At 39.9% G+C, this 13,332-nt stretch overlaps 1 protein-coding gene and 1 non-coding gene across 3 annotated transcripts in view; one reads left to right on the forward strand and one right to left on the reverse strand.

Annotated features, from left to right (window-relative positions):
• PEX1 (peroxisomal biogenesis factor 1) overlaps positions 1 to 13,332 on the reverse strand; it is a 44,661-nt gene that overhangs the window by 30,407 nt on the left and 922 nt on the right. For both annotated transcript variants that reach the window (XM_044246015.1, XM_044246016.1), the window contains exons 2-6: positions 9,673 to 9,816; positions 5,626 to 5,709; positions 5,104 to 5,218; positions 4,284 to 5,008; positions 2,794 to 2,913 (exon numbers count right to left, since the gene is read on the reverse strand). In XM_044246015.1, the coding sequence (XP_044101950.1) occupies positions 2,794 to 2,913; positions 4,284 to 5,008; positions 5,104 to 5,218; positions 5,626 to 5,709; positions 9,673 to 9,816 (1,188 nt within the window). The remainder of the gene's footprint in view (positions 1 to 2,793; positions 2,914 to 4,283; positions 5,009 to 5,103; positions 5,219 to 5,625; positions 5,710 to 9,672; positions 9,817 to 13,332) is intronic.
• On the forward strand, positions 7,028 to 7,089 carry LOC122905776. Its single transcript, XR_006384452.1, has one exon. It is a non-coding gene; the product is annotated as a U7 small nuclear RNA (small nuclear RNA).

A 13,332-nucleotide genomic window follows, 5' to 3' on the forward strand; every position in this document is an offset into this window, starting at 1 on the left:
CCCTGATGGCATAGTTTAACTGCCTCTGAGCTCCTCCAAACTTCTTTGTATGTAAGAAAAATAGGATCTTTATATGCTGACGTCACTTTTTTTTCTGTTAAGCAGGCTACAGTGCTGATATGCTCAATAAGTACAATGTTAATAAACTGTTCAAAAGGTATGAAGAAATTCTAAGAAAAATAATAATTTTTAAAGTTTTTGAAGTTATTAAATTAGAATTAAGTTTTTAAAACCTTATTGAAGCTAAAAACACCCGAATACCCGAAAATTCATGTAGGAAAGATCATTAATATCTGCCTAGGAAAATAAACCTCTACTCATTCCACCATTTCTTAGCTGGTGCATTTCTGTTCTCTCATCATCCAGAGTCAAGCTTAGCTCTGCTGACTGAGCTCAGTTTAGAACCTGATTGCTACAAAAGCCGGGTAAACTAAGTATAGCCATTGCTTTTGCACTCTCAAAGATCACAGAAATAGTCCATTTGGATATTACTGGGCAATGGGATTAAAGACCTAAAGGAAGGGCATCTGGTGTTCTCAGTCAGTAGAGCAAGTGGCTCTTGATCTCTGGGTCCTGAGTTTGAGCCCCACGTGCAGGGTAGAGTTTACCTAACAAAAAATATACATAAAATGAAGGGGCACCTGGGTGGCTCAGTGGGTTAAAGCCTCTGCCTTCGGCCCAGGTCATGATCCCGGGGTCCTGGGATCAAGCCCCACATCAGGCTCTCTGCTCAGTGGGGAGCCTGCCTCTCCTCCTACTTGTGATCTCTCTCTCTGTAAAATAAATAAATTAAATTTAAAAATACCTAAAATCAAGACTTGAAGAGTCAGAAAGCAACTCACACTTCCTCTAGAATCAAAACTCTTAGATCCTAAGAGGTATAATCAGCTCAGAGAGACCTACCAATGTCCTAAGCTTCCACTAAAATAAGCACCTTGGGATTGAGAAAGGAATTCTGTAGTAATATTTTATTACTGAGACCAAAAAAAAAAAAAAAACAAAAACAAAAACTCATGTTTTTTTTTCACAAGACCTAACTTTTGAAAAATATCAAGATTAACTAAAAAGTTAAAACTAGAAACCACTGTGCTCCATTCTGCTAAGGCGTTAAATGTTCAGTTACATACTATTATGGAAATGGCATTTATTCTATTTGTTTTCCTCTTCTCTAGTACATCATATAAGTTGTCTTATCTGGGGTTTCATCAACTAGAAAGTTCTGTTAAAATGGTCCTTCCATGTTATAATGATCATCATGATCCAAAAGATTTACAAGTATCATCTGAGGGGCGCCTGGGTGGCTCAGTGGGTTAAAGCCTCTGCCTTCAGCTCAGGTCATGATCCCAGGGTCCTGGGATCGAGCCCCGCATCAGGCTCTCTGCTCAGCAGGAAGCCTGCTTCCTCCTCTCTCTCTCTGCCTGCCTCTCTGCCTACTTGTGATCTCTCGCTCTCTGTCAAATAAATAAATAAAATCTTTTTTTTTAAGTATTATCTAAATAATCAGAAGGATAAAATTGTGTCTTAAAGTTTTAAGACCTGTAACACAATAGTTTTTCCGTATCGTAGCTCTCTGGGAACTGGTAAACTAAACTGGCACAGGTGACAATTGCCTGTCAATGCATAGTCTAGCACTTTCCAGTTGCACTATTAATACTAAAACAACACAGGGAAAATTTTTTTTTTAATTACATGGATGTAGCAAAAATATCTATCTTTTAAAAGCCAAATTATCAGGGTACCTGGTGGCTCAGTCAGTGGGACAAGCCAAGTCTTGATCTTGGGGTCATGAGCTCGAGCCACACTTTGGGCACAGAGCTTAATGAAAAAAAAAAAAAAAAAAAGCCAAATTATCTATATTTGCATTTGCACAATATACGTAATATGTGTGTTGTTTATTAAAGACTTCTCGGTTTCTCAAAAAGTTAAACAGAATTATGCAAAGATCCAGCAACTCAGATGCCTGAGTGGCTCAGGTGGTTAAGTGTCCATCTCTTGATTTTGGTTGAAGTCATGATCATAGGGTTGTGAGATCGAGTCCTACATCGGGCTCCATGCTGGGCGTGGAGCCTGCTTAAGATTTCCTCCCCACACCCACCCCCGCCACCCAACTCTCTTTCTCTTTAAGAAAAAAAAAAGATATAGCAACTCAACTCCTAGGTATATACCCGAAAGAACTCAAAGCAGGGACTCAACAAATACTTTACACTCATGTCCACAGCAGTGTCATTCACAATAGCCAAAAAGATGGAAGCAATCCACGGGTCTATCAACAGATGAATGGAGAAACAAAATGTGGTATATGCATACAATGGAATATTATTTCGCCATAAATAGGAATGAATATGTTCTACTACTTGGACGAGCCTTAAAAGCGTGTTAAGTGAAATAAGCCAGATGCATGGGACAAATATTATAGGATTCCACTTATATGAAATATCTAGAATAAGCAAATTCATACACAGAATATAAATTACAGGTTACCAGGAGCTAGGAGAGGAGGGGATAGGGCAATATTGCTTAATGGGCACAGTTTCTGTTTGGGGGCTGGGAAAGTTTTGGAAAGGGGGGTGGCAATGATTGCATATAATGAATGTAATTAATGCTGAGCTGTACACACTTAAAAATGGTTAAAATAGCATTTCATTAGACATATTTTACCACAACATAATAAAACAAAGACTTCTTTGCCCTTCTACCAAAAAGGAAAACAACATATTTAATACATGGCTGAAGAAACTAGAAATTTTACATGACATGTAAAACAACTGTGATGTAACATAAATTTGAACTCACTATATTTTCTCTAGGTTGTAGTTTTAGAGATCCTGGGATTTTAGGGGTAATTTCCACTGGAGTTATTCTGACTACTGCATGCATTTCTATATCTAGTCTCTTTCTCAGGTCATCTGGAATCTGAAATTTAAAAATAAATAAAAATATAAATATGTGCAAAACTTGCTTTAAAAAATAGTCCACAGCATACACATTGTTATTAACTTCTATGAATTCAGGTAAATTGATGGAAGTTGTCATGATTCATAAGAGTAACCAGATGGATATTCAGCCACTATTGTATCACAAACATTTCCATTTCCCCCCTTCGTTTCTTTCTTTCCACATCCTCTTCGGAATGAGATGCATCAATCTGCCTCTCTCAAGTCAAGCCTGCTTGGGGACCGCCACTCCTCGGTGCCCATGGCTGCCAACCTCTCAAGTGCAGCGGTAAGCATGGACTCCTTACTGCCGTCTTACATGGTCCCTAGGCCCCTACCTGGCACTTCTTCACCATGTCCTCACCATGTATTCAAGGAAAACAACGGTATCGCCACCAAATGGCAGAACCATTAACAGAAAAGAGAAGTGCTAACAAGTTCAGTGTTAGATGTTGAAGTGTAGTGTTGAAGATGCAGCAGGATCTCCTAAACTAGAAGTTTAGAGCTAACAGAAAATAGTGGGCCAGAATTTTATGGCCCAGAATTTTAGAAAACGATGTAAACTAAAGAAATTAAAACTTTGTAAGTTGCCAGCACAGAGGTCAGAGGTGAAACTGGCAATAAAAGAAATCTACAAAGGAGACCCCCCTTGCTCTCCTATTTTTCTTCCCTGTCCAAATAATTTCCTCCCTTTATCACCATGAGGTCTGCCTTCACAATGGCTCAGATTAAGAAACAAACAAAAGGGGCTGGTGACACGTTCCACATAAACTAAGCATTACTATCAGAGGCCAGGATGGGAAGGTGGACACTGGTTGCCCTCCTCCCCTTCAGTCCCAGTCAAAGAGCGGATTCCAGCAGGGTTAAGCAGCTTCTGGCTACACTCCAAACCAGGTGCCTCCTCACGCTATGGGTCTCTCCCTAACTGGGTACTGTCCCAACACACAGCAAGTCCTGCCTTGGCTTTCAGGAACTGGGGAACAAACCTTCCGCAGGTATTAAAGATGTGAGGCTTCGTAAGGCACCCCATGCTAAGTGTGAACGCGAGAGTCAGCCCACCTGGGTGTGGCTCCTAGTTGTACTTACTGTGTGACCTCAGGCAAGCAATTTTGACCTCTCTGGGCCCGCATCTTATAGCTGTCCAAGTTTCCTTAACCAGGAAATACGCAACCTTCAGCCGAACAAGGACTTTACCTTGCACTCAGAAATGGGTCCCTGCAGGGACTTTAGACACTCTTTCTTACTATACTGACTGTCACGTTGTATATAAAACATTTTTCTAATTTGTAATTTGGAGAATTTCAAGCAACAGGAAATTGCTTTCTCCCTAAGAGTACATTTTATACTAACCCAGACTTTCCCAAGATGAAGAGCTTCTACAGTTTTGGTGTATTTGGTGGCATTCTTCAATTCCTCAAGTCCATTCCAGACTATTCGCAGCACACAGGCCTTAGCCGCTTCCTGACTGTGGCCCGAGCTGATCAGTTTTTGATCTAGTGGTTCTAAGGTCTGCTTCTCTTTTTCAGGTGACAGGACATTTTGTTTGGTTTTACTTTGCTGTTGCTTTGGAGAAAATAGCTTAATTAGCTTTCCGTAGGTCACAGTAAAGCTGGGCTCCAAATCAAAATACTCCTGGTCCCATGGAAATACATGAATGGCACAGTGTCTGTGAAATTCCGAAGCTGCTGGCGTGTTACACACACTGGGAGGCTGCGATTTACACACTCTGAAAATGTTGTCTAGAGGAACGACTTTGGATTGCATAATTTTGAATGCATTCGTTTCAGTTAAACCCCAGGATAGCTCCGGCTTCTTCTCAGACCCAAAAGAAAAAATGCTTCCTATCATAGTCCATAAGCTTGGCAAGGATGGGGAGTCAGCTGTCACCTCGGAATCCGTCTTACTAGACCCAGGGCCCGTCAATCCTTTTTGGTCTCCTCCATAATTATGAAACTTCCCATGTGCGTTATCTGCTTTTGAAAATGTATTCTCCTTGGCTTGGCGGTTCTTTGGCTGAATAAGGAGTTTAGTGTCAGTTTCCAGCCTTCCATAAGCAGCAGCTGGCATGAGTGCAACTGTGTGGAAAAGAAAGCTTCTTAGTAGATGTTCACCTCTGCTATGGACTCGATGCTATGGTGTCGAATACAATGGAAAATGTAATAGCACCTACCAATTCGGATAAATATGTAAGTTTGTTGATCAACCCAGACAGGAAAAACAGCTTTTGGAAAAACTATTCGAATCTGATCCAGAAGATGCTGTTCAAGGGAAGCAGCGTGCAGCTCCTACAACCAACAAACAGAAAGATCTATTCACTTCACCTTTCGTCATTCCAGGTCTAGTAAGGAAATCATAATTCACTCTTCTAACTCGAACCAACTCAGACTATATAATGTAGCTCAGAAAAGAAAACTTTAAAGACACTGATGTTTTGCCTTCCACTTACGGAATGATTAAACCACAGGGGTAAGAGGCACAGCATGGGAAATGTAGTCCATGGTATCATAATGGCATTGTCTGGTGACAGGTGGCGGCTACACTTGTGAGCATGGCGTGACGTATGGTGAATCACTGTGCTGTACTCCTGCGTCTAACGTAACACTGTGTGTCAACTAGACTTCCATACAAACCAACAACTATGCTGAAGTAGTTCAACGTTAAACTGGGCTAGTTCCCATTGTATTTTCTTTACCAGTATCTCCCAGTCATCGGCTGAGAGGGGTTCCACCTCAACTTGTTGACAAGATACCACACGGGAGCACAGCTTGAGAAACACCTGGAAAAAATGGAAAATGTAAAACTACTTTTAAAAGACTTTTCGTATCCCTAGGAAATGAGAAGTTCTTTTTAGGTAAGTAATTAGGTGTGAGCGAGTGAATGAGTGAGCATGTGTGCCTCTATGTATTGTGTAGATCTCCACGGGACAAATAATTATTAAGCACTTATTCTTCGCTACGCCTTGATATACTCAACATTTAGGGAAAAAACTGTCTCACAACTAATTATAGGAAAAAGAAAATATATCCTAGCACAACATATGTTTTAAAAATTAAATTTAAAAATTAAAGGTAAGGGGTGTCTGGGTGGCTCAATCCATTAAACATCTGCCGTTAGCTCGGGTCATGATCCCAGCATCCTGGGATCAAGCCCTGTATCTGGCTCCCTGCTGGGTGGGGAGCCTGCCTCTCCCTCTGCCTGCTGCTCCCCTAGCATATGCTCTCACTCTCTCTTGTCAAACAAATAAATAAAATCTTTTATAAAATTTAAAGAATAATTATGGGACACCTGGGTGGCTCAGTGGATTAAAGCCTCTGCCTTCGGCTCAGGTCATGAACCCAGGGTCCTGGGATCGAGCCCCGCATCGGGCTCTCTGCTCAGCAGGGAGCCTGCTTCCCTTTCTCTCTCTGCCTGCCTCTCTGCCTACTTGTGTTCTCTCTGTCAAATAAATAAATAATTTTTTTTAAAAATTTAAATAATTAAAAGATTTAAAGATAAATGGGGTGCCTGGATGGCTCAGTCAGTTAAACATCTGACTCTTGATCTCAACTCCAGTCTCAATCTCGGGGTTGTGAGTTCAGACCCCGTGTTGGGCTCCCCACTGGATGTGGCGACTACTTTAAAAAATAATAACTGGGGCACCTGGGTGGCTCAGTGGGTTAAGCCTCTATCTTCGACTCAGGTTATGATCTCAGGGTCCTGGGATCAAGTCCTGCATCCGGCTCTGCTCAGTGAGAAGCCTGCTTCCCCCTCTCTCTCTGCCTGCCTCTCTGCCTACTTGTGATCTCTATCTGTCAAATAAATAAATAAAATCTTGGGGCACCTGGGTGGCTCAGTGGTTTAAAGCCTCTGCCTTCGGCTCAGGTCATGATCCCAGGGTCCTGGGATCGAGCCCCACATTGGGCTCTCTGCTCAGCAGGGAGCCTGCTTCCTCCTCTCTCTCTGCCCACATCTCTGCCTACTTGTGATCTGTCTGTCAAATAAATCAATCTTTAAAAATAAATAAATAAATAAATAAAATCTTTTTAAAAATAATAAGTAACAAATAAATAAAGACAACCATTAACAAAAGTAAAATAATTTTAAAATGTAAGAAGAAGTGTTACAGCTCTTTTAGAATTTGTCTAGCAGGTTTTCTGGTTTTCACCGGAAGACCCTTAAAAATAAATAAATAAATAAATAAATAAATAAAATGTAAGAAGATACAAGAATGACATCAAGTCATGGCTAGATCTAATATATACATACTTTATTATTTCTAAAAGTTTTATGACTTAGTTTTATAACTAACCTCAAGCCATGGTGCTTCAAGAAAAGTAAGAAAAAAATGTAGAGACAGAGATCAGAGCCAATTACTTACAAGTATAAACATTCACAGCTAGAAGTAAAGTAAAACAAATGTGTCCTCATTCCAGTCTATGGATATATATGAAATGCTAGCATGTCTCAAGAAGTTGGACTCTCCCACCTTACTTTCTTCCCACTTTCTATACGCATTCCTGAGGATGGAGGAGTAAAACCCAAAGCCACCAAGTATTACACGCGCCAGTGAACCAGCCCTTCCTTCTCTGCTTTGTGGACTGGAGCTGAATTTCCCCAAAAGCCACTGTCAGTGAATCTTCCTTCAGCATCTCCCACAGGCTCTGTATGAAAAGAGTGATTGTGGGAAAGCACAAGGCAGCTCCCGCCCACCAAGAAGCTGGAATCCTGGGTGAGCCAGTCCACTTTGTTCATAGTCTTTGGGAGACAGTGCCTTAGGCACAATACACAGAGGATCTGCAGGAAATCAGGTAAAAGTTCACTTTGAAATAAAGAGGCATTAAAAACACACAAGACAGGGATGCCTGGGTGGCTCAGTCAGTTAAGCCGCTGCCTTTGGCTCTCAGGTCATGATCCCAGGGTCCTGGGATTGACTTCCATATGGGGCTTCCTGCTCAGTGGGGAGCCTGCTTCTCCCTCTGCCTACTCTGCCTGCCGCTCCCCCTGCTTGTGCTCTCCCTCTCTCTCTGACAAACTAAAAATCTTTGGCAAAAAAACACACATACACACAAGACTGTTTAGAGGCTGATGAAGACATCAAGGTTGGGAACAGGAAGCTGGTGTTTCTCACAGGGAAGGACTACATCCTCGAAGAGAGTAGAACTTTAACTTGCTATACAATCCTGGGCAAAATGTTCTATCTCCCTAGGTTTGTAGAGCAAAGCACCAAAGTTAGTGATATCTAGGGTCGCTGTGGTGCTGAAGTTTTAAGATTCTACCAAAGATTTAGGGTAAGTAAAAAACTAATATGAGGCCTATGGATTTCTCATTAGTGAATTATTCTCCTTATCAAAAACACTCATGAACAAAATTAGTCTGTGTTCAAAACAAGTTAAAAATATGTGACGCTGTGGGATCCTGTTGTGGGAACTGGTAATAGAACGCAGTTTAGCCCCATTTATCAAAATTTTAAATGTACAGCCCCCAAGACTCTGCAATTCAATGTGTAATATTTTACTCCACATATGCATACAAAGATTTTACTCCACATGCATACAAAAAAATGTTTTTGTGTAATAATGTATATTGTGTAATACATGGTTCTGTATTACACAATGTATATTGTATATTGTGTAATACATGGAGAGGTATTGCTGATATAGTTTGTGGGGGGAAAAACTGCAGAAAATGTGTATGATCCCATTCTTTAAATCCTAAACGTATACTGAGATCCCAACACACAGTACACACTCATTCTGAGGCTGGGATTAAAGAAAGAGAAAAACGTTTTTTTTTAAAGATTTTATTTATTTAATTGACAGACAGAGATCACAAGTAGCAGAGAGGCAGGCAGAGAGGTGGGGGGAAGCAGGCTCCCTGCTAAGCAGAGAGCCAGATGCGGGGCTCAATCCCAGGACCCTGGGATCATGACCAGAGCTGAAGGCAGAGGTTTTAACCCACTGAGCCACCCAGGCGCCCCAGAAAAACATTTTTTTTACTTTCAATTGTAAAATACTTGTAATGAGTATGTATTACTTATGCAGTTTAAATATTTAGAAAGGAATAAATTGGTGAATACAATTAAATGAAAACATAGAAGTCCTTTAGCTTTGGGGTTTATAACCTAAGACATTAAATCCATACTCAAGACAAAAATAGAAAAATAACAACTCTTTTGTTGGATAGTTTTTAAAATCAAGTATGACCCTGGAAGGTTAGAAGATTTGCCACAAACAAATTAAGTTCAGTAACAATAAGTAGGGGCATCTGGGTGGCGCAGTGGATTAAGCCTCTGCCTTCAGCTCAGGTCATGATCTGAGGGTCCTGGGATCGAGCCCCGCATCAGGCTCTCTGCTCAGGGGGAAGCCTACTTACCACCACCCCCCACCCCCGCCTGACTCTCTGGCTACTTGTGATCTCTCTCTCTCTGTCAAATAAATAAATAAATATTTTTTTAAAATAACAATAAGTAAAACTCATTAATTCATAAAGCAAAAATAATTACACACAAAATTAGAGAACTTAGAAAGTGAGTAATATACAATACAAAGTCAAGTAGGGAGCAGACTACAAGATAATGACTTAACAACAGTATATATTTAACTTGAGTATGCTGGACTGGTTATAGCAGCACACAAGTTAGGTGTCATTTCGCCTCCTTGAAAAAATCAATCTGAAAAAAAATATTAATCTGAATTTTCCTTCCCATTGCCATATTGTATGACATTAGGAGAAAGTCATAGTCATCACATTTTGTACTTACCTGGTCCCCATTTGAGAGTCCAAGTTTCTGACCAACTTGTCTGTTAATTTCAGCCACATTTTCGCCTTGATCACTAAAATGCCTACCTTCCACCCAACTCAAGAATGCAGGTTGGTGACCCCAGGCTACTTCTATAGCTTGATTCTATTTATTCAAGGAGAAAGAGGGTGGGGAGAAGAAATAAGAAAGGAGGGTTGAGAGTCTTTATAGGCTTTTCTGGATTCACATAAAAAAATAAACTATGATTGCAACCCACACATACAAAAAGAGTTCTACAGATAGGTGATAACTCTCTGTTGTGCACATTAGAGCATTTTAAAAAGCTATAATCGTTTCTGATAACCAAAGCTGGTGATGCTATGGGTGAAACCAATACCCTTGTTTTCTTATGATGGCATTATAAATTCATTCAACCATTCCAAAATTCAAAATGGCACTAAGTAGCCAATGAATTTACCTAAACTTTGAGACATATATGTATTTGAGTACTTATTCTGGATTAATGATTCAAAGAAGAAGAAAACCACACCAGAACATATCTCTGCAGTATTTTCTGTAACAGTGAAACTTATGACTGTCTTAAATATCTATCAACAGTGAAATTATTCAATAAGCTACAAATTTACTATTTTAGTATAGCATGAATCAATAAGTAGAAATATATCATGATCATTAAAATCTTAACTATTTGTTTATTAGAAGACAATAAATGTGCCTGGTAAAAGCACAAACGTTACCAAAAAATAATAATAAAAAAAGAAGCTAGGTTCCTGTTCCCAGAGGTAATTATGGTTTATAGTTTCTTACATACACTTCCAGAAATTTTATACTACACAGCTTCTTAAATAATTTTGAAAGTTTTACCACTATGGAGTTCTAAGAACAAAAGTCAAAATATGAATTGTGTTCCCATTAAGAACAATTATATAAAATACATAAGTTTGTGGCTAAGCACTAAAAAACAATGTTTTCTAGGATTAAAGAACTACGAACTCATTATTGAAACCTTAAAAAATATATAAACGTGAAAGGAAAAAAGGAATTTCTGATATTCTCTCCACAAGACAACCACATGAACAATTAGGTCTGTTTCTAGCTAATCCTGTTTTCTTTGCAAAATTTTTTAAATAGTTGTATATTATAGTCAGGATTTGGTATCCTTTTCCCCACTTAACATTGTATCATCAGCACTTGTAAACATATATCATTTTTTCAATAAAAAGTAAAGACTTCATTAATCAAAACTTACCATCTCAGGAAGTTTTAGTATTATTAAAGTAATTTATTTATATCAAAATAAATTCAATTATTAAATTAATTCATTTACATCAAATTTTACTACCTTAAAACTTGTTATAGGCCGCTTATTGTTTCTTTGAATAGGAAACTTTTAAAGGATGTTGGAGCCACTTCTGAAGCAATATAATGTACTTTAAATTAGCTATGTTATTAAAATGTTATTAAAATTTTGTATTGAAGAAAGTCATTATGTACCACTTAGTTGTGTAATTTTTCCCACAATTCAAAGAATAGGACAACTGCTCACAATGACAAGACCTTTCCACCAAGCACCGTGTGATAAAGTATACAGAGCCCTGGATTTGGAGTCAAATTCCAAATTACTGACAGCTGTAACTGAGTCAGCTGAGGTTACAAGAGTGAAAATGACCAACCCCCGCCAGGTGCTTTCCACACTTCTTTCATAAGAGTCTGTGGCATATAATCTAGATCACCTCCTATTTCACAAGAAGAAGCTTTCAAAACCAGAGATGTTCAATAAGGAAATACAAAATACACCCTGAAATATCAAAGAGGCGAATTCTACCAACTCACTGGGAAAGGGGAAAGTCAACTTCATCCAACAGGAAAAGTACTTCAATTACTCATTCAGTCAAAATGTAGTAACCAGCGCCATAGTCATAATATGCATTCAGTTGGATTTGGTAAACCTTGCAGACTAATCGGAGACCATTTGCATGTAAAACCTTTTCCGGCTGAACCACAGAACCTCAGGTAAAAAGAAGAAACCAGCAGACTGGAGAGAAAGGAGTCCGCTTCTCCAGTCAATCAACAAATGACTGACCACGTGCTTCTGCCTATACCTGTGGTACCAGGATCACCTGGAGAGAACTTTCAGGTGAAATCATGGGTGGTCAGGCCTTAGAACCGGCCAGATCCAAGGCTTGGGTTCTCCCTTGCTAACACAAAAGAAATGACAAGTCCTTATCTGGCCATTTCTGGATGGCGATTTAGGTTTGTTTGTCTGCATCCAGTGTGGACGGGAATCCTTTCCCTCATTTCAGCAATCACAGCAAGCACGGAGCCCAGTATACAGACAAAATAACTGAGTTAAAGCAATAGTCCTCAACTGGGGGTGATTTCTGTTCCCCAGGAGACATCTGGCAAACGTGTGGAGACACATGGAGACTTTTTTGGACATCACTACTGAAAAGGAGGTGTGCTACTGGCATCTAGTGGCTAAAGGTCGAAGATACTGTTAAATATTTCATAATACCAGCCACCCACAACAAAAAATTATCCAGTCTAGAGCCCCAAGGTTAAAAAATCCCGAGTTAGGGGCTCCTGGGTGGCTCAGTGGGTTAAGCCTCTGCTTTCAGCTCAGGTCATGGTCTCAGGGTCCTGGGATCGAGCCCCACATCGGGCTCTCTGCTCAGTGGGGAGCCTGCTTCCCCCTCTCTCTCTGCCTGCCTCTCTGCTTATGATCTCTGTCAAATAAATAAATAAATCCCGAGTTAAAGCATCTACTGGGTATCCAGTCCTGAAATAGGGGCTTGGAGACAGGGGCCTGAGACACAGAGTACAAGCAAGATGTGTCACATAAACACAAAAGTGAAGTTTTGAAAAAGGAGACAAATGTGAGCAACCGAGAATTTGAAAGCTCGGCGGAGGAGGTAAGATTATGCTCAGCTTTTGAAGGCATGAAATGAAGAAAAACGTTTTGGGGAGAAAGAATAGCAAGAGTAAGAGTACAGAAGTAGGAAGTTGCCGAGTTATGAAAGAAACAGTGAGAAGGCCGATCTGGATGCTGCATAGTAAGTGAGAGACAAGAGGACAAATTACCTGGAAACGGTACCTGCCTAGGAGTGCTAGTTTCCTAACACGTGAAAGTACAGAAATGACCGAGATGTCCCAGGTCCCTTTCGCCATCAACATTCTATGATTCGATAATAGTAGGGCTCAGTTCTTGTGTATCCAAGTAGCCCAAAGATACAGACATATTTTTAAATTACAGATGCCTAAAGCTCACTCCCCAGGATTCTGATCCAAGAAGTCTGAGGAAGGACCAGAACACTGGTATTTTGAAAACCTTAAAGGTAAATCTGACATAGGCCAGGAAACTATTCTTCTGACCCTCTTCCCATTACAGCATTGAGGGAATTATGTCCTCTATGCTTCAGCCCAAATAAAATAATTCAGCATATTAACTCCCAACTTATGACTCCCTGCTTTAACAATTACCTATGCCCTCTAAGCCAATAATTCTAGGGTAAAAAATATCTAGAAAAACGGTTCCAGAAAAGTAAAGTGGAAAGGTAGGATACTTAAAATTACTGTAAATTCTTAAATATTTCCTGCCTGATTAGCCAGTAGTGGGTACTATGCATCCAGGATTTCAAATATTCTATCCCTTTGCCAGCA

This window comes from Neovison vison, chromosome 4, assembly GCF_020171115.1.
Source record: "Neovison vison isolate M4711 chromosome 4, ASM_NN_V1, whole genome shotgun sequence".
NCBI classification, from domain to species: domain Eukaryota; kingdom Metazoa; phylum Chordata; class Mammalia; order Carnivora; family Mustelidae; genus Neogale; species Neogale vison.